Source organism: Lichenostomus cassidix, chromosome 6, assembly GCF_008360975.1.
Source record: "Lichenostomus cassidix isolate B80296 chromosome 6, HeHo_3.0, whole genome shotgun sequence".
NCBI lineage: Eukaryota > Metazoa > Chordata > Aves > Passeriformes > Meliphagidae > Lichenostomus > Lichenostomus cassidix.
In genome coordinates this window covers 13,888,265-13,913,170 of record NC_139487.1, presented here as the reverse complement: position 1 = coordinate 13,913,170, position 24,906 = coordinate 13,888,265, and the positions used below count along the sequence as shown (strand labels likewise).

Below are 24,906 nucleotides of genomic sequence, written 5' to 3'. Positions count from 1 at the left end.
AATTTAAGAAACTAAATACAGAGATGTAACATTTGTTTTCTGCAAATTTTATGGGAGTAAGAATAGGAAAGAGACCTGAGAATCCAGTTTTACACCTCCAAGAAAATATGTCATGCAACCTGTTCCTGAAAAAAGGGTTTAAGGTTAAATATTCAGAATATTAAATAAAAAATAGATATTTTTGTTGTTGTTGTTGTTGCTTTGTTTGATTGGTTGGTTGGTCTTTGGGGGAATTTTTTGGTTGGGTTTTTTTTTTGGTTGGTTGGTTTGGTTTTTTGGTGTGGTGGTGTTGTTGAAGTTTTTTGGCTTTGGCTACTCATTAATGCAGGCAGTCCTACATTGATTTCTTGATTGCACTTACTTTCATATGAAAGTCAGAATAGCCAAAAGGCACCAAGAGACACTAGACTGTTCTTGAAGTTGCATTCCCTCAATAAGCCCTGCAAAAGGCATTACTAATAACACCAGTGAAACAAATTGTCAGTAGTCGACCTTTAGAAAACAAAAATACGGAGGGGATTTTAGCGACCTAGTAACTGTCTACCAGTGTGTAATGATTTTTATGGATTTAGATGTGAGCAAGGGCAAATCTATCTCACACTGCTATTTTGCACTTTCTTCCTTCTTGCGTGATGTTCTTCACAGGCAGCACCATGGTGAAAAGGTGTGTCCCAGACTGTCCATGTTGGGGAGATTTTTAATGCATTTCTATGTGTGCAGCAAGTCTGATCACCAGAAATACACCGTGTGTAAAAGCACATGCACTCATTTATACATACATAAATGTACAAATATTAATAATATGCAACAGATTTAGATTATGGTCAGGAAAAAGATACAATAATTAACGCCTTTAAACTTCCATGCCGCAGTATAGGAAACAGGCTTGTAATATCTGTCAGTGAAGTAACCAATTGGAAAGGCTGTTATGGTTTTTTATCTCCTGTAACCATTCTCTCATGTGGGTCATCATTTTATCTGTGTAAAACCTTTCTTATTTTATCAAGAGCTATTGCATATCCAGGGTTTTCTTTTCTATTGAAGAAGTTTTACACTGTTATGGGAAATGTTTTTAATGGAATGTGGCTCAAGAGGAATTTGCTAAGCTGAAAATTGTGCATATCAAATTCTTCCTCTGCATAGTAGTTACCCAGGCAGTTGTGACTGAGCAGAGTACAAACATCAGGATAAATTGCCATATTCCATTAAGGATTGGCGAGCACCTAAGTCCTCAATCAGGGAAATAGATCTCTCTGGATGTAAACCTTTGGGCTCCAGTCCATTTCTGTAGTCTGCCTTGCACTTACTGAGAAAAGCCATTAATGTCTATGGGAGTTCTGTCTAAAGATGTAGAGGAATCTTAACACATATCTGTGACCTTACAAAGATGAACAGATTTTTTGGTTTGTGTTGGTAGCTCATGTCGTCAGAAATGTTTCTTGCTACATAGCAAAACCACTTTGATCTGCAATTAAACACTTCTTTATATTATCCAGAAAATTTATGCATTATTGACAAAACTAGAAGGAACTGAATACAGAAAGCAGAAAAAGAAAACAGCATGTGGTTTTATTTTTACATTTATTCAATGCAGTTCAGAAACAAGTATAATATAACTCTTATTTTACAAAGTTGACCATTAAATAATAGAAAACAGACTTATTGGCCTTTGATAAGTAGTTTCATATGGGACATGCATGCTAATAGGAAGTCACTTTTGGATGACAGATACTTAAAAGCAGAAAAGTGAGTTAACAAAATTTTCAGACACACTTGAAAAGATGGCATATCCTTTCATAACTCTTTATCTAAATGTAACTTCATTTTTCTGCAACTTGCCTTCTCATGTCCATTTTCTAAACTTTAAAGTAATTTTACAAAACAAAATATTTAGAAATACAAATAATACACCCAATAAAGTACATTAATTATGATGAATGATAACGGGAAAGAGAATCTGGCATAGTTGTCTATGTGGTAAGGATTTTTAACATGGAAGCAATCAAAGATACAGAAAAGTCTTTTCATTACTGACATTGCTGAACTACACGCAGTGTGTTGACTTCTCTCCCTTTTTCTGTCAGTGCTGGCTTCTTTGCTTTTATTTGAATCAGTCTTGTTCGTGTTGTCAGGGGCACTGCAGCTGTTTGTCACTGCTGCCAGGACTCCATTCTTCTCTTCTTCTTCATCATCATCAATAATCTGATAGGGAACAAAACAGCAGGTACTTAAGTGCATGTTTCATCACCTATTTGCTTTAGAGCTGCAGCAAATGGGATTTTTCTTATGACTCCTCCTTGGTCTCACTCCTCCACTTCAAGGACAAGCACTTGCACGCACCAGACAGCTCCTTTCAGCTTTCAAAGCCTCCATTTATGGGGAAAACATTGACTTAAGCAACACCGGGCAACAAAAACTTTTGATGGACTGTCTAGCAAATCTGGATTCATTCAAATATGGACAAGGAACTTTACTTCAGATAGCAGCAAATCCCTGAAATGCACAACTTTAAGCTGTCTCCTGCTCAGGGCAAATACTGGCAAAGGTTAGTTCCCAGGAAGTGTGAAAGCAAAGCCCCAGCCTGGAGATGGAGAAGGTGGGGAGCTGCCAGACCAGCCAGCTGAGCTGGTTGCACCCCATATCAAGCACCCCAGGATACAAGACACTCCCCTCGTGGGCAATTGGCTACTTTCTTCTGGTGCTTTGTGATAAAAATCAATTTACTATAGAAATTAAGAGTGACAAGCCTGACAGCTGATTTAATACTAAACAGCTTGTGATACTTTCTGTCAAGTCCTGAAACCCATGCTTTAAGTTCAAAGTTAAGCCACGGTTAAGAATATTTTTGTGTGCTTCACTGCATTAAGACAGGTCTTTGGAGAATGTTGTATAAGCCTTCTGGTGGGTTTTGTTTCTCTGATTAGAAATGGCTCAGAGCCATAAAGTCCATGTATGAAATCTTCACCCTTTGAAGTCAGTGAGTTTTCTGTTAGTGACTCAGAGGACACAGGATTAGACATCAGCTGCAGCTTCAGCTCTAAAACTTCCTCAGAAATTCTGGGGTATTTAGTTTGGTTTGGGATATTGCAGAGATACCAGAAGACTCAAGCTACAAAGATTGGCTCCAATTTTGTATCTAAACTAAACCTTATTATGTTTACTTGGAGGAGGGGTCATTTTAATTCAGGTAGGCATACATATAATTTTAATTTTTCTCCTGATAATTTTATTACCTCCCAAATCAGTAGGTGGCATAAATGTAAGACAAGCCTGAAAAAAATTATTTGTGAAATGTAGAATGCAGAATCTCTTTCTTCTGACCAATTTACTTTTTACCATTTGCATCGTGAGAAGAAACACTTTGCACAAGGACAAACTTTAGAAAGGTTAACATGTACATCCCTATGTGCAGCCAGACAAAAAGCTCATTTAGAAATATCCCAGCTATTAAAGAAAGCTCATTAAGCCACCTAAGTGGTCTCCATGCCAGTACAGATTTGCTCTTCTGCCCAGGGTACATGTGTACAGCAGGAGCCTTGAGTCTTTCTTCATCTAAAATTAGTGACACCCTTGAAAATTAAAGTGGAGTCTGGACAATGTCCTCAAACTGCTGTGAATCAGTGAAGCAGAACAAATGGAGCTGGAAAAGGGATTATAACAGCTTCCCACTTTCAGTCAAAAAAAAAAAAATCTGGGATATTTTATTTGAGAGAGATAAATGCAGCTCAACACAACATATCATCCCTAAAAATATTCCAACCAAAAAACCTTGGTCATCTTCCACCTGGCCTCCCACACCTCTGTGTGAAAGGCTGGGATAAAAATCTGCCTATAAAGCATTAAGAGGATCAATCCATAAAACTGCAGTCTGAAGCTTAAATAATCCCCAGGGTAGTACTAAAATTCAAACCTCGAGTTTTTACTAGGGGCCTGACTCTGTTATAAATATCTATCTCTTCTGCTTCAAAAAGTTCAGGCAGCTGAGGGGAGTGCTGGGGATGGCAGAGGAGCCTTTGTCAGCAGTGCCTGGCACTTGAAATGAGGCACCAGAGCACAGCCTAATGAATGCACTCAGCACTTCAAAAGTTAATAAAATAAAGGAAACTGGCAGAAGAGTCCTGACTTTTTCCCCCTGCTTTCATTTCTCAGAAAGAGAGGAAAAAAGCAAAACAACATCTGTGCTTCAAAACCGTCAGCATTTGGGGCATTTCTCAGTGTAAGAGCCTATTTTTCTCTCAGGTAGAGCTGGCTACCAGTTGTTCAGAATTAGTTTTATTTCAGAGCATGAAGGGACATTGTGTACGTGCCATTTTTCCTTTCACACCACGGCATGTGAGCAATTCCCAGGAGGCTGATGTGTTATTAGGCTGTTCTTGACTCTTTCAGCTCCCCAAGGGGCAGTTCTTACTTAAGCAGAAAATACCGTGAGCGGTGCATATGTACAGAATTCTATTTGAGTGCAACAAGGCAAGGCTCTTGCAAAACAGAGGGGAGTTTGCAGCAAGTGCTGCATCACATTGCTTGAAAAGGAGAGAGATAGTCTGGAAGAGAACCATACCTGTAAGTTTATAAAAAACTGCAGTCTTATAAAGTGCGTTTATCAAAGGACTTTTCCAGATTGTTACAAAGACCAGAGCATGATGAAAGACTAAGCTGGTTTACATTATACCAAAAAAGAAATTGTGTTGTGAGTATTCAGTTGTGGCTCCAATTTTAAATGTCATTCTAGGTTTTTCCTGGATGCCAGCTGTCAATGAAGAAATTACAGCTGGCACTAAGAAGGGCTCTGTTTGGATACCAAATTGGTACCATCCAGGAAAGGTGCTGTACATCACCCAAAAAGCACTGTATATGGCACCTATCCCTGTGGCTGCTGTTTACACTAAGTGACATCCAAGAGCCAGCAGAATCGAGGAAAGTTGTCACTTTCTCTGGATAGTAAAGCTACTCAATTCTAAAAATATTTCAACCTGGAGTGTTGCACACCTGGAGCTTATGTGAAGCTCATAAAGACTGTGTGATGCTTGCACAGAAATACCACAGAGGCTGAACACCACACTCGTAAAATTATTTTCAGTTTTCAAACTGTTCTACATCCTGCCTTAAAGGTGGATGTTTAGGAAAAAGACAGAGAAAGTCCAAGGAAGATTTCTCTGCTTTATAAGAGGGCACAATTAATGTCTTTGTAAAAAGAGAAGAAACTCAGGAGAGGCAACCTCTCCATTTAAGCAGCCTTTTGTTATGGAGCTGATGTGAATGGCACATTCTGCCTGACCTTCCCTGGAGCAGGTACTTCCTGTGCTTTTGCCATCAGCTGTCTCTGTGGGTCCTGATTCAGATGTGAGACATTGCAAGAGTGTGGATATGATGAGCTCTGTCATCAGTTTATGTTCTAAACTGGAGATCACAGGGGCTTCAGCAGGGTTTGATATGCTGGTGCCCAACTTCTTTGAAGAGCAAAGCAGAAAGCAAGTGAGTCAAACTAATTCCTATACAAGAGAGAGGGTGACATTTCCATTTCACCTCCTACATTTATTTACATAATTCTGAGTGCAAATTTTCTATCAGCTCACATTCGAGAATAACAAACTGGGAAGTGAGATTTCCAATTAACCTGTGTCCACAAGAGAATACAATAATGAGGACAACACATTTACAGTGACGATACTCACACATAAATTGCTAAGTACCTGCTAGACTCTGACATGAGATTTTAGCTGGTACTTTTGTCCTTGTGATGTTTTTGTTTTTACAATGAGAAATGAGAAACACTTGTCAGGTGTGTTCTCCATGGCACCCTGCTCAGTATGCAGTGCCTGCCCTTGGCTGCAGTAGGAAAAGGACATGACAGGTACTTTCCTTATTCTACAGAGTCTTAAGCTGATCTAGGACCAAACAACTGTTCCTTCTCTTAAATCTCTATCTTTGTGCGGGCAAGAAGTGAGTTTGGCTTGCTTGCTCACTCCTGATCCCCAGCAGAAGGCAGGAAACATGCCTGAAGTGAAAGACTATTCCTTTTGGTCGTTAAGTTCATCACAAAACTTTCCCATTTTAGGGCTCTTCTATGCACATTTTTGAAGCCTAAAAGTTCCCATGCCCACCCCATCTGCACACACCAGCACATGCTCCAGAGGAAAGGGAATCTGGCACAGGCAGGTGAAGGCAAGGGCACTGTAAGTGCCCTTCACAGACAGATCCAGGGATGCTTAATCATCCAAGCACTGAAACACTTTACTTTCTTACACAAACCTCCAAGCAGCTTTTTTTTTCCTCCTCCATGAGCAAAATGACAACCACTTACCTCACAAGATGGATATGCTCTCAGGGAATTGTCACTGATGTTACCTTGCCAACAAAAATTACTCTCAAGCTTTCCACTCAAATCCTCATTTGAAATGAGTGTTTGCCCATTTGCAGACAATCCCCTGATAGATGTTATCTTATAAAACTCACTGGGTGGCTCAGCTTTGTCCATTTTGCAGTCTTTCTCCACACACCTGCACCCAACAAAAGCTTTGAACAAATTCTTGTGCATTTACAGGACCTATCTCTCATCCAAACAGCCAAAATATCATTAATTGATGAGCCATCTAGACATAAAAATCCCCCTACATATTGCTCGATCTTCAAAATGTTTTGAAGCTCCTCCACTTGAGCTCAATATCCTGTTTCTTGAATCTATTCAGGAGCTTTGCTTAGGCATTTGTGATGCTCTGTTCTAATTTGGCTTAAACAGTTAACAATCTTTCTTCTTCTGGATGTTTATCCCTACAGCACCCAACCAAACTTCTTTCTTCCATTTTTTTTCTTCCTGTTATTTGGCTTGTTTTACTTTTTTCTATTAATCCAGAAATTTCATAAGCTACTTAAAATTTTCTAGCATGCATATTAGATTCAGTTCCATTATTAAAAGCAGCAAGACAATCATCTTCCAGCTTCCTTGTGATTTCTTTTTCCATGCTTATCAAAGCACCGCTACACACTGCAGATGGAAGATGTGACAAAACTTCTTCATGAACTTATCCTGATTATTTCAGCAACCACCAGACTCAAAAATACCTACGTTGATTTCATCCATTTTTATTTTAAGTATATTTCACAGTATTTCAGAGTTGTGAGAAACTCATTGGAGCCACAAAAAGCACTGACATAATAATGATGCAGGAGAGAAAATGGATCCCAGTCTGCCTTCAGGTGCAGCTGTTGAAAGAGAAGGTATGAGCAGAAGGCTGTGGGGATTTGATACACCCAGCACACAAAGCTGCCTGCCAGGAGACTGACACTGGTCATGCATGTGCAGGTTTCATAAATGGAATGTAATTAAAATATTTTCTTTTTTTCCATATTGCAAAAGTATCCAGTCACCAAGCTCAGCCTAATTTTTGAACTGTAAATGAGTATATGCTATGTCTGGGAGACAAGTGCCTGTGATTTTTGTGACACATGTATCACATTGATAAATGGCCATGAAGTCCACGTCAAAAGAGAGAAGGAAGGGTGGTTCAGTTTGTTTGACCTCTTCCAAATAAGCTCCAGGTATATAATATTTTTTTCTCTCAAGATTATTATGTTTCCCTGTCCTAATTCTAAAACAGAAACTTCCTTAAATATATTTACCATTAGTGCTAAGAGAATTCATTCTTTTTGCTAAAATTTAAGGTCAAATTTAAATCCAGTTTGTAGGACAACAACCAAATAATTAAAATACCTTTGGAAGTTCCTTTGAGCCGAGTTGATGCAGAGTGCAGAAATGAGTCACAGCATACTCTAACAGTGCTCCAAAGATGAAGCTGAAGCAGATACCAAGGTACACATCAATTGCCTTAATAAAGCAATTAGCGTTTGGGAGTGAAGTCCTGGCTCCCATCATCAGTGTTGTCATCGTAAGAACTGTGGTGACACCTGTGGAATGTAAAAATATATGTTCTAATGTAACACAGATAGAAATGAGGGCCTCTACTGCAAGGGCCCTACTGCAGGAGAGCTTTCTCTGGCTCTGAAACTCCTAGGATGCCATAGCACTTAGCAGGTCATGCTTTAGGAAGAAGAGTTTAAAATTAACTTGTGAGTCTGAAGTTAAATGCTTAAAAACATTAATGGAAAATGTTAGCAAAGCTGAGAAGACTAGAAATTAAAATGAGAGAGATTTTGGTGTCACGGAATGTATATTTATGATTAACACATTACTATTGCAAATCTATGCAAAAGCTCCCTTTAAAATATTCAGATATCATTTGGCTCAGTGCAGTTGCCCACTGGCCTCATTCAACCTGAAATCCTTCTTTATTCCCTATTCTGTAGGAGTGTTTTTTCCATCCCACCTGCAGCCTGATCAAAGCTGATTTGCATTCTTTCCCTTTCAGAATATCCTTTATTTGAAATTAATTATATTTAATCCCTTATAATTCTCTTATTATTCATGTGTTAATTAGTATGTATCATCAGACCTCACAAAAGCCTCACAATTCTGTCTGTGCATGCCATGTATTTGAATATGTTTAAATTATTTCCAAAATGACAGTTTTTTTCCCTTTGCTTTCAACAGCCTCCCCCTGCCTATAAGTCTCCCTCCTGTAGCTGCCAAAGGCATTTGTCTTAGTTAAAGAACAGCAAGGCTTTAAGGGGAATCCACACAATGTACTGGGCATGGCAAACCCAAAAAGTAATTCCATAACACTCAGAAGTGCTTGCAACTTCAGGAAATGGATGCCAAGTACTTGCAATAAAGGAGACATCTTAATGATCCAATCCTCAGTTTGGGTTGGTTTATCAGCTTCTCACCTATGCAGATTCTGGCTGGAACTGACGACTGGCTGATCCAAAACGACACCCAGGAGAGCACAACCAGTAGGATTGATGGTACATATGTCTCTAGTATGAAATACAAGATGTTTCTCTTGAGTTCAAAGTGAAACACTAATTTTGGGTAATGTCCTGTGGAAGGATCGGGAAAAAAAAGTTGTGAAGGTGCAATTCACGAAAAGATTTTTGAAATAACAACACATATTACTTTGGTGCACTACAATGCAGTAAAAGCTTAACAAACAAACTCGTAAAAATTAAACACGGAGCTGAAAAATTCAGATTGAAGACTCTGACCTGAAGGAAACAATTAAATATGTAACACTCAGTCACCATATCCAGAGTTTTATTAAAGACATCTTGAATTGGAAATTGAATGAGGATCAGTGAAGGAAAAAATAAATCCATCAATGCTTCAAGAGGATATTTCATTATGTAACCAAGGCAAGGAAATTTCAAATTGCATATGGATTTAGCTGTTGCTATTCACATCAATGAATGAGCTACTATATGAACTAGCATAGTAAGGATTGTCATTTCACAGAATTGGCATGGGTTCTTACTTTTAACTACCTCACATATCCAGTTTATTTTGCTTTTCTTTTCATTTACTATTGCTCAAGATGTGGATTGGGGGTACCTGCCCTGATACTGCTGACCTACCTCTTACACTCCACTTAAAACCACACAGTGTCTTTGCATCCTCGCTATCTTTTTTTACTTTGTGTTAGTGCATTACAGTGTTGGTGCTGCTCTGAGCAGTGTCACTGTTGTGGCACAAATAGTTTGCTTCTGAGTGAGTTCCAGAAGATGAACTTTCAGGATCACAGAGTCAAATACAGAATTGTGTTTCATGGTGGGATAGCACACTCCCAAGCAAAGCCTGAATTTGTTTTCCAGCTCACTAACTGAGCAAAATTTGGCTGTGTTGAAGCACAGGATCAAAAACTGTTAGCAGTTCAATGCATTACAGGAAAGCAAAATCTTGCTTTTCACATGGCCAGAAAAGACTTCTTGTTCTGAAGTTCCAAGTTCCAAATTAAGTGTTACGACTTTTTTACAAAATTATTTTAACAACATTTGCATGTCAGTGATATATCAGTGAGAGAGTAATGCTCTGTAGTCAGACAGCTTTAGCTTCATCTATTTTAACACAAAACCTGTTCTCTGGCACCAATGTTTGCTTCCAATGCTGCGTGCTGTGAGTCAGGATAGAACTACAGAACAGTGAATCCACTTTAGCAACAACAATTTAGGCACAGACAGGCTATTTGTGCATCTCTCAGGTGTGCTGTGAGACACAGAGTCAAAGGAGAGCACTTTTAAAAGCTTGAAGTACAAGCAGTGGATGCCAAGAAACGTCTTATTGCTCCCAGACCAGAAAACGGATGGCTAAATTTACATTTTTAAAAGCATTATATGTATTGCATCAAGAGAACAATAACAGGATTTGCAAAACCAGAAAGAATTGCAAGATTATGTAGTCTGACCCTAATCACAAACCACTAAATTTCCTTAATTATCCCTTGCTTTGAACTCAATTATTTTAGTTGGAATGAAGCCCACCTTTCACACAGCCATGAAGACTAGTTCTGAGGATATCTAGATACACAGCATTCACAATTTCTCATAGTAAATAATTCTGTTTGCTAAGATTTAAGGCCTGATTTCTAACATTTACTTGATTTCAGTTTTCTGCCACATTGACCATCTCTTCACTACTGAACTAAATAGTCCTCTGGTAGTCAGTTCTTTCTCCTTCCAAAGGTAAAAATACACTGTATTTAGGGTTTTTCTTTTTAAGTTGAGTACATTGAGATCCTCCAGTGTCTGACTGAAAGAAAGGGTACAAAGAGAGACATTACACCTAAACTATCTCCATAAGGCAAGAGGTACAAAGATGCTTTACACCATTATCATCATTTTTACATGAAAAGAGGGACATTACACCAGTGTACCTCTACCAAGGCTGGGATTTTTACCAATACAGTTGTTTCAATAAATGTTATTTTGCTCACCAAAACTGATTTTAAGTGTATGCAGACCAAAGTAAAGCTCTCAAAAGTTCAGGAGTGAAGAACTTATGGATGACTGTGCAACCTTACTGCCTCTGTCTGCACTCAGCCGTGCTCTGAAATGAGCACAGTGCTGTGGAAAAGCACTGAGCCTGTACAACAAAAGGCTATAGCACAAAGCACATTTAGGGAAAGAGAACTGGATACTCCACAAAAGCTTCTGTGCTGACCATAGGGAAGGATGTGGTGCCATGTGCCCAGCAAAGGGATTGAAGAGACCAGACCATCCTTCCTGCAGAGTACCTGGGATTTCCTGTGGTTCAGCCTTAGAACTCATTGTTAAGAAGGAAAACTCTGAAACAGCAAACACAGCCACACAATAACAGCCTCTCCTTGTTAGTGCCCTACAATTGTATCTCTATTTACCTCAGTATAAAAGTCAAGTGTGTACATGGGAACTTAGCTCAAAATATCAAATTTAAAAGCCACAGTTTGCCATTTTGCTGCAATTTCCAAGTGTAGACAAGTCCTTTGAATCTTCTGGTGTTATTATTTTTCTGATGCCAGAAATTTCTGAAGTAATGTGAACAAAGAGAAATAGAGATGTAACAGCTTATAGCTGAGTGGCTTTTGGGGGAACAAAAAAGAGGCATTTCTCTAACCTTAAGGCTTTCTTCTTGCCAGAACCCAGAGACACATCATGGACATGATAATAATAGTGTCAGCATTTCTCTAAAGAGTTCAGAAAAGCTTTTATAATGGAAATTTTGAAGCAACCTATATATAGAATTCATCAGAGCTCCTCCTGTAATAAACTGAAGGAAGCAGTAGTCGAGAAGTATTCAGTACCTACTTATCACGCTAAAGCAATGGGATAAAATGAAGATAGGGAAATATTGCAGTCTCTTTTTCATCTACACCACACATGTACCAAAAGTTATCATCTTTAAAAAGATTTGCTGCTCCTGCTGCGTGAGCTGCATAAGAGAGAGTAATGCTGTATCTCATTGCCTTTGACTGGCACATCTGAGACCATGGTGCCATCAGCCACATCAAAACTGAAACAGGTTCATGTAGTCCTAGTCCTGACTTTACTAGAGTTAACTCAAATACAGCTCAAATTAACTCCTCAGAATTGTCAAGCTTGCTACTTGCTTGACAACAAAATACTTGCATTAAAATGAAAACGCATTTTTTCATTCATGTTTCTGGCCCAATATGAGTGTCAACTCAGTGTGAGATTCTTGATTTAAATTTTTTAACATGATGGAAATAATTTCTGTGCAGATAGCTCACTGCAGCAAAGGCACAGCATTAGCATGTTTCAAAGTGTTGAATTACCCTGTTTAACAGTTTCTCAGATTAATCTGAACTTAAATCACTGTCACTATATACACTCTACACACACCAGAAGGTGAGGTATTCTACTTAGGTGATGCCACAGCAAAAGAATATTAAGCTGAGTTATTCGGGCATTATAGAATTTATCAGAGGGCAGAAGTATGGAATTAAACAGTAGCTCTACTTTGTAAATGAAGAACAAACCTAGACAGCAGATGATGGTCTCCATACCTACTCTAACTCTCTCTACTGCTAAGAGCCCTAAAAAGTAGAAAAAAGTCCAGCTGACCACTTTTGCTGCAGTGTCATAAAAAATATACCAGCATAGGCTCTTTCTCAGTAGCTGAGCAGGTCTAGGTCTAGGTCTGAGTCAGATCTTTCCAAAGGCAATAAAAAATAGTTTATGTCATTTTATAGCTTTGTTATAGACATTATCAAACACTTTGTATAGACTTGCCACTGATGATTCTATCAACCATGATTATTGCTGAACTGCTTGAGAAATACATATAAACCTAAACTAGCTTCCTTTTCACCCTACATCATTCATTTTCCGATTATCCCATTTTTGTATGGCATCTGTTCCCAGCTGATGGCAGCATGCTGCATCTCTGTTCTCTTCTGCAGCATCTCTGTCCAGTGAATGCTCCCAGCAGAGGCACCTAAGGAAGGACTGATTCTATGTAAATGCTGCCAGCAGTTGCTAATTTCCACTCTAAGTGTTTTGGGATGGGACCATCTTCCCCACAACCCCTTCCTGTGGACTTTCTGCTGAACTCTACTCCAGTAAAAGATTTTTCCACATCACTCTTTATGTAAGAAGCACTTTAGTGTCCTGCACAGGGGTGTGCAGCCAGGCACAAAGAGCATCCTTTTCTCTCTCATGAATTATTTATGCTAACCCCTTGGGTGTCTGCTAAAACATGTGATGTACAACTTAGACAAGCACATCAGTGTAACTCTACCAGTGCATCATCTTCTTCTCATCTTGCGTCTTTTAAGGGCAGCAGACAGGAGAGCTTAAAATAGATTTTATTGCTTTAACTATACACTGAAAATGTAGTTTTCAGTATGTAATTTTGCTACTGCTTGTTTACAATGAACATAGGCAGTGAGAAATCAGTATGTCCCCACTTTTACACAATAAATAACTTGTGCAACTGAAATGCAATTCTCTGACTGCTGCAGGATGCTAAGGGTGCCAATATATGTTGCTAATATGTTATTACAGCTCCTTTGTCCCTCCCTCAGAGAAAAATCAGTCTTCTGTCCTTCATAGTCTATATCTTATAAACTACCTCTTTTCTTACTTGCTTTTCAGAGGTGAACTAAAGGAAATGAAAGCTCAGGCTGGGCTTCTCAACATGTGTTTCATCTTCATAAAAATGGTTTACAAAAAATAAGTTTGAAATTCAGATTTCCTAAGAATTAAACAAACCCTTTCCTGTTGTGCATGTGTGCATATATATTTATCCACTTAGCTTACCTGTAAAAAAAAGAAAAAGAAACAGAAAAAAGTATGCCACAGAAAGTTTTCTAAGTATTCAGGTGTATTTACATCTACTATAAAGAAGTTCAGAGGATTTAACAAAGAATGCCTCCTAATATCCTTGATATTCTTTCCATTCATTGCATTTCCATATGGATTTACATTACTGTAACCTTTTCAACGCAATTTCCAAAATTGTCATCTTTCTAAAATGTTCTACATTGCAGAAGTATCTCAGAAACAACTCATGATGGAAAACTCTTCAACACCAACTCAAGTGGAAAACCTTTCTTACAAAGAGGGTTGCCATGAGCTCAGACAGGTAAATGAATGTGAAATGGTAAGAGACAGATATGCAGAGGTAATTGTTTGAATCTTAGGTGAGGCTGACTGAACTCACCAGGTAAGATTATCACTGGATACAGCCCTGGAATTCTTTGTGAACTCTGTATGGCAAAGAATATGTTCTCAGAAATAACAACTGGAGAGCAATTTCAGCCCATAAAAGAACTGATAAAGGGAATGGGAAAAGTTAATCAGTGTGCCATACCTCAAAGGAAAAAGTATTGGAAAGCCCAGAAAAATTTGATTATCAACTAAATAATCTCCTGAACCTTAGGAAACTACAGATGAGCCTGTAGGGCAAAGCAAGGCAGTGCTTCTACTTAGAAAGAGATTGACTGACTGATGAGCATACACTCTTATAAAAACTTTATATAGTCTATATACAGTTTGTATACATTTTGATTTCAGATCACTAATTATAAAGGAGAGCAGCTCCTCAGTGGCTTAGTTGTGATGTCTCCCCTGAGAAGCTGATGACATGCAGTGGCCAAGGGACCAGAGAGCTCCAGCAGTGCAGAGCCACACAAGGGCTGAAGGGCCTCTGGCCCAAGGAGGCTGAAGCAGGATTTGAGATAGACATCAAAACCCTGGCAGTGACTGCAGACAAGAACAGCAGCCAGCTCCCTTTGCAGTGTTTTTAACAGAGCAAATATCTTGTCTTTGTGCATCAAGGAGCGGAGACTTAATTTATGCTTCTGTCTCTTCTTTCCTTCTGTTCTGCCAAAATAATACCATTTGAACATGCCAATTTGTTGAGCTGACATTTTCAAAGTGGGGACGTGCACACAGAGCCCTGCCTGCCTCTCTCCCTGCCTTCTGGGCTGAACACTCAGCATTAGACCAGACCTGAGCAAGCTGAGCCTCTTCATTCCTGCTGCTGCCGAGGACTTGACAGGAGGGCTGTGTACTGACAGCAAGACTTAAGGAAAGATGCAGGGAAAAAAGCTATCAACAGCCAATTAGCATGAAGTTTTAAATTATGTTTTTGCTTCTTTCTCCAACTAAAAATGGAAAATGAGATTAATTAGCTATTGCTTGCTGTGAAAATAGAAGCATTTATCAAGTGGGAACACATGGGGTCTGTCCTGTGCCCACAACTCTTCCCTAACAAACATAATGACATACCAAGAGTTTGTGAAGAGTGGAGTTATGTTAGCACACTGGAGAACAGGATTAGAGTTCAAAAATATCTCACCAACTAACACAAACCAAGTAAAACAATGGAATTCAACAAGCACAAAGTCCTGCCCTCAGATGGGAATCACCAGCTCCCAGAGCTCAGGGAATATGTGGTTACAGAGCTAGAAAGGAGTCAGAGAACTAGAAGGAATCACAAGCTGAACAAAGTCAAATACTCATGATAATTTTCTGCAAGAAAAGCAAGCATCAGCCTAGAATGGATAAAGAGGAACAGATTTCGTGGAACATATTAAGTAAACCCCTCCATCTTCAGAGGATATCTAATGGGAACAGGGTACCCATTTTTGGGTGCTGCATATCAGCAAAGAGATGAAAATTCAATGGGAGAACAATAGCAAAGATAGTACATCTAGAAAATTTGTTAAATGAATTAAAAAGAGGAAAATTTTTGGCTCAAAAAAAGATATATCAGTGTTGAAACAGTGAAAAGGCTGCTGAAAAATAGCAGGATATTTGTCTTCAGTATCCACATAATGGGTTTGAAATGCAGCAAGGGAGATCAAGATTAGACATGAGGAAAATATGCGTGTAATAAACACCAGGAAAAAAATCATCTAGGGAGACGGTGAAGCAGACGCTTTGGAGGTTTGTCTGACTTATTCCTAGAAACATCTGTCAGGAAATAGGCTGCAGATATAGATGACCTTGCCTTGTGACATGAGAATAGATTAAATGAATTTTTAAAGTGTATTCCAGCCTTATTTCTATGATTATTTCTACAAAAAGCTACACTCTAACAGTCCTTCATTGCTTTTATGTTTTTCCAGTAAGAAAAGCAAGATTTTAGTATTTATTACCCTGAGAAAGCAGGTGGTGTTGGCTGGACAGCTAAAATAAAAACCGAGCACCCACTGATGCAGATAACATGATTTGGGAGTCCAAGGGTTTATCAGTGTATGAAGAATGAGGACAATAGTTAAAGACATGTAGGAAATGGGTCTAACAGTTAAATTACCCCTGTCCAAAATACAATTGTTCCGTACCAAGACAAAATCAACACCAAACCCTAGCCAGCAATCTAGCTAACATTATTCAAAGTGACTTACTATTATGTGATTACAATAATGTGATTACTATTATGTGATACATGCTGTTCTACAAACAAGATTAATCCACAGTGTCCTTTTCTTAAATTTACTGGAGTTACTTATGCAGGAATTTTGCTGACTACATTTTAAATTTGGCTCTGTCAGTGGCTGTACGTGAACTTGGGTTTTGCACTGCTGTACAATATTTCACTTGCACAGCAGCTGCACTGTCTGTTCAAGTTCACAGAGTATCAAACCCTGATTGCTTTTTTTGCTGTGTTAGGAAATACAACACACAGCTCTTCTCTCACAACTTTAGCGCCAGCCCTTTGAATTGTAGTGGTTATAAATAGCTGTTATTTACAATGTAATTGTTATTTATAAAATGCTCTCATATCTATTAATGGTGCTGAGGAAATGCAAAGCATCATTTTTCATTTCAAAATTGATTACACAGCTCCATAATCTGGTTGCTTTTTTCTTTTAATATGGCCTACAGTAGGCACTGCTTTCCAAAAAAATCTGTAGAAAATAGCACCTAGTTCAGAATGACTTGATAGAAAATTAAGAGGATTTGGAGATTTAGTTTTAAAAGTACTGCATAGCACTTGATAACATGGCTTCCTTGAACAGAAAAACTGAAACAAGCAGGTGTGAGAAATTTCAATCAAATTAAGTTGCATGTGTTAAAATGTATAATTAAAACAAAAAGTGGCTTTTGACCTCACACGTATGATTCCTGCCAAGAAAAAGGGAGGAAGACAGCATCATTTACTGGAAAAAGAGTACAGTTCATCTGGTCTTGCCTCTTCAACTCTGATTGGAAATTGGTTTCAGTCTTTTTAGATAAAACAAACAAAGAAACCCAAAAACCAACCAACCAAAACAAACAAACAAAACAACCAAACACTTTTTTGTCTTTAAAGTCCTGTTTCTGTGATAGAATGTGATAGGAACTAGGCAGGTTTCCTCTTCCACTTTCCTATATGGTGAACAGGTCCTAATATCCTTCTGGGCAGAACAGCAGTAAAGGATTATTACTCTTTGATTGAACCTGATGCTGCTCACCCAGAAGCTGTAAAGAGGAGGAAGGCAAGCAGATGTCACTTACGTAAGTAGCAAGAAACTCTGTGATCCTAAAGCCTGTTGGTATGTATTTCATTTCTACTTTTACATCCATTTAGAGAGCTGCAATTTTTTTTTGCCTGAATTAATACTTGAAATTAGATCACAAGTTTCTCTGTGTTGCGTTATTACAGCAGAAATACCCAATAATGGAATAGAGAAAATGTATTTCTGTGATTCAGAATTAGAAACACATCCTCTGGTGAAACTGCAGTTTTGAATGACGTGTGTGTCTTGATTTCAAGGTCACCCCTTGGGTGGATGTGCTGACTTGAGAAGAGGAGAAACCTGTGAAGAGCAGCAATGAAGGACCTGAGAGCAACTCAAAGAACATAAAGGTTTGGCAGGTCTTGAACTCTCTGAAATCCCTTTCAAAACCTCTGGAAAATAAACAGGAGAGCACTGTTCCCTGAGGTTAAGCTCTGCAGCTAGAGGAAACTTTCCACAGCAGTTTGGAAGCTCAGCAGACAAGCAGGTCTGTGGAAATGCTCCTGACCCTTCCCTGGGCAGGGGAACCTCAGGCTGAGCAATCTGCTCCCTGCTGCCCACCAGGCTGGGCAGAGGCTGCCGCAGAAACAGAGCAACTCCTACAAGCACTAGCCATGAAAGTCAACTTCCTGCAGCTGTTAAGCACCCAGCATATTCTTGGAATTTCCTCAGATGAATAGAGGCTTTTGACTCGCCTTATAAAGCCAGAATGGCTGATCTGAGCTGGGTACCCCGAGGTCCCTGGTCTGTCTCCAGTTTAAATGCCCAATTACATGCTTCTCTTCCTTCACAACAGCCCTCCCTGATATTATATGGAAGGAGCAGTAGATTTTTCTTTATAATTCCTTAGATAATGTGTAGCCTCCAAGAAAATGCTCAATCATTACATTAGCTGAGTCTCTGTAACATCTGGGAAGGTATTTATGGTTTCAAGAATGTAATTATTAGAACATGAAAACTGTCATCCTAAGAGAAAGCAGCATGCTCAGTTCATTTATGCTGCTCTGTTTCCAAAGCCATAGTTCAAACTGCACCCAGGAAGTGATAATAAGGGTGATTTTACCTGTCTCATACACAGCTTCAGATACAGAGGTAAAATGGTCTTCCACTGTGTACTGTGCCAGCTGAAGTGTGTCCAGACCTCGAACTGAATCATTTCCTCTGGTCCAGTAAAATATGACATCATTGATATTATAACCCCCTGTAGTGATACACAAGCCAACAATAGTGTTTATTTTACACAATAATTAATTTCTGTTCAGCATACTTATGGTTCAGCTGTTTCTTATTTCTGTGCCTGAAAGTACAATTAGACATAAACAATGATGGTTTTGGCAGAATGTAATGCCTGTTCACAACAAAATTCCCAATAACATGCAAAGTCTTGTAAGTTAAAAGCTGATGTTTTTGGAGGTGGTCTTGTTATATCTTCTGTTTCAGTATAGATGACAAACTAATAAAATAGATTAATACCACCTGCTATTCTAAAGGCAAAAGCTATTAAGCTCTAAGAAAATAGAGCTTTTAGGAAATACAGCACTTGCCAGCATTTTGACTACTCATGAAATGTGCCATGTGTTGCATCTCAAGATGCTGTTTGATGTCAGTGCAGTGCATTTGGTCCTCATTCCCACAGAGATGAAGGGACAAGGAGAGCAGCAGAGCTGCTGCTCACTGGTGCTGTGCTCCAACCTGAGCTTGAATCGTCACCTGGGACAAGGTTTTGGCTTAGGAGCTGAGAGGCTTGCCAAGGACACCAGCTCAGGAGCTGATGTTCCTGCAGGCTCCACAGCATGGCATGCTTCAGGGGCCCCAGGAGGCTTCCTCTTAACCTTCAAGTAGTAATTAGGAGCTGGATGAATCATCTATCAGAAGGCAACTCTATTTTGCACACACTTGTCAATGTGCAGCACAATCATAGCTAAAATACCTCTGTAGCTTTTCCCCATTATATAAAAGGCAGCCACTTTACAGACTAGTGTATATGATTAATTCAAGAATATGTTAATGTAATTTACATGTTAACAGGGAGCATTTGAACATCTTTTTTCTTTAGCTTACTTAGATCAATCATTCTTGTGTTTGACAGATTTATATTGTGCAAGTTAATAGCTAAGCTTAGGGAACAGAAACATGAGCAGATGATTATTTTTAGACTTCAGTCGACTGTAAGTAAATTACAGTGAGACAATAATGCAATGCATTGCACGAGGGTATATGCTGCAAAAAGAACAAAGCTCTAGAATCACAGAAAAAAAGAGATGTATTAAAATTAAAACAAAAAAAAAAAGTGTATTTTAATATTTTTAGGTTATAGGGGTTTTTTCTTGCAATGACAAAACAGAACTGATTTGTCCAGCCATCTCAAGTAGGAAAACCAGGATTTCATATTGTAAGGAAACACTGGAATGGTGACCTATTAAAATGAAAACTTCACCTGAAAATTCTTTCTCTGCTCATTCTTTAAATGTAAATTTTGTTTTCACTATTACTGGCAGCTATACATAAAGGTATCATGGCTTGGAATCTCTGCTCACATTATCACATTTGTAGCAATTACAGCCAAAACACTGCTGTGTCAAAAGACTAAGCTAAAAGCTTATGCATCCAAGCTAAGTTTTCAATTCCCTGAAACCACATGCTTGGAAATTTCCCAGATTTGGGAGATGTAAAATAAAAGTAGCATTTTCTATAAACAAATGATTGCATTGTCCTTAGTCAAAACAAAGAGGCTCACAGAACCAGCTTCCATGCATGACTCCAGCCATGGATTCATTTCACTTCCTTTCAGTGTAAATGAACTGTGGACATTTAAATAAAGTCCAAAGAACCAGAGAGTACAGTAAATTCCTTTTTCTTTCTATAATATATTCAGTCTTCCAAGTTGTGTGAGGTGGGAGAAGTTCTTGGTGCCCATATGGCTGATAACAAGCATCTCTTGAAACAGAGGTTATTTTGCTTTTGTTCCAAAATATTCTCATTAGCTGAACAATTATTAGGTTTTGGTGACACTTCCTATGAAAATTTTTTGAGAACAATAATTCCAAAAGTCTTAAGAAGAATTTTTATTGAGAGAGCCTTCCCAACAGTTAGTAAAGTTAAATAGCATAGTGCTCCCTCTGTGCAAAGTTGTTCTTTATTCAGGGGATTAATATTTTACTAATTATAAAATGTTTCAAAAGTTTATAGAGACAAAATCCTTAAGCCCATGTTATTTGGCTTTTACAAGTAATCTCTATTCTTTTTACATGACACTGAGTTTTTATCCTAACTAATTCCTCAAGCCCAGAATGTCTCATTCTTGTACATTGTGCATACAGTATGAGCTGCTAATATCAACAGGGTTAACTACAGGAACAGTAAATCTGGGATTAGACATTCATAATGCCTAATACAAATTAGTTTCTTTACCTTTCTGCTGCTAATTTTAATTTTCGCTGATTATCAAGCACAAGTTAAGTGCTTTCACATGGCTCTTCACTGAATAAATGGTAAAAGACAAGTTCAAAAAGGAAACAAAATTTCAGAGATGGGTCTAGGAGATGAATATGTATTTGCACTGGAGGTCTGTGTGGGGGAAATGTGAGGACAAACCCTTCAGCCCAGCAAGGATTAATGGTGGTATTCCCTGGCACATGGAAAACCCATCCTTGGCAGCACCAACCAACAGGAACCCTCCAGTCTCCCAAATGTCTTAGCACCCACATCAACAGAGACTTGGAGTGGCAATTGTCTGTCTTCTAATATATACCAGAATTACCTTCTAAAGTGTTGCAATAATGGGGGGAAAAGCCAATAGGCTTGTTGGCCAAAATGTGTTTTTCTGCGTGGAAAGTGTAAGTCAATTAAAGTTACTAACTAGTAATAACAGAGTAATATGTTGTAAAGGTCACTGGGAATGCTTTACTGTGTAAAGAGATTACTTCATAATTTCATGACATATTTGTCTTTGTATTAATAATCACTTAATAAAAGCCTAACACTTTGTTTCAGCTCAAATATTTGCTACAGATTTTACATTTTATTTATTAACATCAATATTTGTGTACATGTTCATGTATGTCTGCATGCACAATTCTTAAACCCAGGCAATGGTCTCGGCAAGCAGTATTCTAGGATGATGAATTTATTCATCTAGAAATTAACATAGCTTATCACATGGGGAAACAAACCCAATTTCCAGCCTAGCCAAAAGAAAGGATTGCAGTGCACTGAAGAGAAAGGGCCACAGCCCAAGGCACACTCTTTCCCTTTTGTATTTGTTGCTTCTAGCTGTTTTCCTCAAAACTAAACACCAACGTAATGGGAGCATTTGTTGTGACACAACTGTGTTTTCCCCTTGGACAGGAGACACTTGTGTGCTGTTGAAAAAGCAGATGGAATCAATCTGAAAAATGCTTGGTTTTAATTATATGGGGAATTCTCCTTTTTATTTTTTTTAATCCTGTCAAGTAAATTGTAAATTCCTGTGGGATATATATTTCATTCTGGAACTAGAGAAAATACTAAAAGACTCATTAGGCAGCGCTGTTCATTTAAATCCATATATATTGATTTACCAATATGCTCTTTCAAAGGAAAATAAAGATAAATCCCATCTCCAATTCAAATCACTGTTTGTTAAACAGATCTCATAAAACTGCATATTCTAGAGGGATGCCTGTGTAAAGAAGGTTTTGGGTACATTTTCTTTGCATTTCTGTCTAAAATGAAACTTTGTGGCAATCTAATTGGTCATTACCAACAAGAGATGAAGAACACACACACTTCTAAAAAGATACAGAAAAAAACCTTGATAAGTACTGAAAAGCCTTCCAAAGTATTTTTAGCATGTATTGACATGTTTTAAATATGTATTTCATCTTACAGAACCAGTCATGCTTCTACGTTAACCCATGCAAAAATTATTTTCTAGAGTCTTGTCATATGAATAATAGCAAACATTAAACTATAAAAATGCATGTTTGGGTGTTTGCAAAGTAACCATATCTACAACGTATTAGAGAGCATATTTCAAAGAAAATATGAGGATATTGATTGATTGATTGATTGATAAAATGAAAAAGTATATTTACTCTTGTCCATCAACTGATGACATTTTTCACCAGAGCACTGATAATTAAATAAGTCAGAGCCAGATCTGTTACTATCCATCTCAGAACGCTCCATTCAATTAATTTTTTCAGTATGAAAACAGTAAATCATTCAATATGAGCTACATGCCCTAAAAATAAGCCTTATTATAATTCCTTTCTTTCCTAAAGGAACTGTATCTCAGAGGAAAAAATTACATACTCTCTGCAAGGGAAAAAAAAAAAATCTCATCTGTGCTAGAAAATGCCTGCTCACAGAACTCCCTCTGAAGACCAACAGAGTAACTGCAGGATGCACTGCAAAACCAAGCCTGTGAGAATCTCCCGGGATTTTGCTTAATCATTAATAGCCTTTAATCATTGCAGCATTTCAGTAGTGCCATGCTATTTTCAGTGATGTCATGTGCACACATGTGCACATATATTTGCACTCAGATTCTGCTGTAATTCAACAGGGAGTGGTCACAAAATGTCCCTTGCCTTCTATGAAAATTCCAGCCACTCTGGTAATATCTAACAGAAAAAGATCACAGACATTTTTCTAACTGTAGAAAAATAATATGGATTAACTGTCTTACAGCTTTCCAGTTGCAAAGTACATGTCTGCTTATCCATGGGATATTTAGTCAGATCCATGCTGCATGAAACAGTTGTGGTGATCCTTGGGAAAAGAAAATAGTTAGTTAATTATTAATGGAACAAAATTGTTCATAAGTAAAAATAAAAAAATGCCATGTATCCTTCTTGAAATAATATTTGCAGCCTAATAAGTGGAAAAAATCCATCATTTACTGGTATCTATTATGCAAGAGTAATAGCATCCTAAGCAGGAAACCACTCCAGAATGGCTGAGTTTAGTGACACTCTAAAAAGGCCACCCTTTGGTCCCTTCTCACTTACACCGCACATTTTCCTTTGCTATTTGCAATATATTTTAAGATTTTGTTATCTTTATCAAAACCTTTTACGAAGGGTAATCCACAATAAATAATGCAAGTCAATCATCACAGCTTGCTTTCCCCTGTGATGGCTTCATTGCAAACTGGAATGGCAACATGCAGTGCCTATGTTTGGTCAACATGAAAGCAAAAGGGTCTATTTAGGGAGGAAGACCTATTATTAAATTTAAGAATTTATTCATATTGGTCATTAATATCACATGTTCATAAAACTAAAAGACCATGCATATTCCAACTTTGCGAACAGAACCATTTTCTTAAGCAGAAACCATGGTAACCTGGAAAGTTGAAAATGGAAGTAGATGCAATCATAAAGGCTGAGATGTGGTATTTACATACCTTATGGCATACAAGACTGTCCCATTGGGGTATATCCTTATGAGACGATTCTCAACAGTGACATCATGAAGAAAAGACCTCTTTGAATCGACTATGAAGGTATCTGGCACCCAAAGCATTTCCACAAGCCGACCATCTAAGCTCAAACTCTTGTTACCATCGAAACAAAGTCTCTCATCAGTCCATCGCTGCCTTAGAAATATGGTAGCTGTGTAGTCCTGAAAGAGAAAAAAACAAAGTTATCATACAAAGAGAGCCTGTGATGTATTCTCTTTTACAGAAGTACATGAAAACAGCTGCTGGGGACAAACTGTGATTTTTCATGGCCCTGGCACTCCAAGAGCAGCTGTACTGAATCTTGTACTGCCAAATTTTCTAGCACTTGATGTGAGGTTGGTAGATTTTGTTCTTATGGTCATTTACAGTAAAAGCTGATGGCCCAAGTCTGGGGCTATAAATCAGCTGAAGTCATAGGAGCTTTGTAAGCAGATAATCTGGCTCTGTAAACCCTTAAATTTTAGAATGATTTATGTAAGTGGTTGCAAACATCATTTTGTTCACATAACCTAATAAATAATGAACATTTTTAAGAACACATTGGAAAAAGTTGAATAAATTCAGATAGCCAAAAGTTAGTAACAAAGGAAAGGAATATATTAGCACAATTTCTCCTTTTAGCATCACAAAGGGAACAGTGGTACCAAGTTTATCAAGACCTGGGACATAGCACTCAGTCTAATTCCCCTTCAACTTAGATATGCCTTGCAGTCTTATGTTAAGATCACACTATTTCTTAACACTTTAAAAACAACTTTTGATTTTATGGTGTGCTTTTATCAATATTATAAATTCATCTGAAGTTCTGACCTTGTTTCGCCCTTCTAATTTGTAACTAGTAAGTACTGTTTTCCAATACACTCATATTTTATATCTGATTAATAATGGGTTTTTTTAATTTCTATGTACCAATGGAGGATCTTTAAGTAGAAAAGGACATTCCATTTCATAGTTTGTTCAAAAACAAATGATACAAATCAAATGAAACACAGCTGGAATAAATTAATGTGTCACAGCAACAATGGAAGAGAAAAACAGTCTGAGTTCAGCTGTGTCTAATCATAGGGAAAGAGTGGCTTCAAAGGCACATGGATATATCTTTATTTTTCTGAAATGCATAAAGAA

At 38.0% G+C, this 24,906-nt stretch overlaps 1 protein-coding gene across 3 annotated transcripts in view; it reads right to left on the bottom strand.

The window, feature by feature from the left end:
- Positions 1–1,564: 1,564 nt before the first annotated feature.
- Positions 1,565–24,906, bottom strand: part of LOC146435282 (gamma-aminobutyric acid receptor subunit pi-like) — a 46,060-nt gene continuing 22,718 nt past the window's right edge. For all 3 annotated transcript variants that reach the window (XM_085065131.1, XM_085065132.1, XM_085065133.1), the window contains 6 exons: positions 23,725–23,942; positions 23,005–23,087; positions 18,397–18,534; positions 8,782–8,934; positions 7,709–7,902; positions 1,565–2,202 (listed from right to left, as the gene is read on the bottom strand). In XM_085065131.1, coding sequence (XP_084921257.1) covers positions 1,891–2,202; positions 7,709–7,902; positions 8,782–8,934; positions 18,397–18,534; positions 23,005–23,087; positions 23,725–23,942 — 1,098 coding nt within the window. In that variant the 3' untranslated portion in view covers positions 1,565–1,890. The remainder of the gene's footprint in view (positions 2,203–7,708; positions 7,903–8,781; positions 8,935–18,396; positions 18,535–23,004; positions 23,088–23,724; positions 23,943–24,906) is intronic.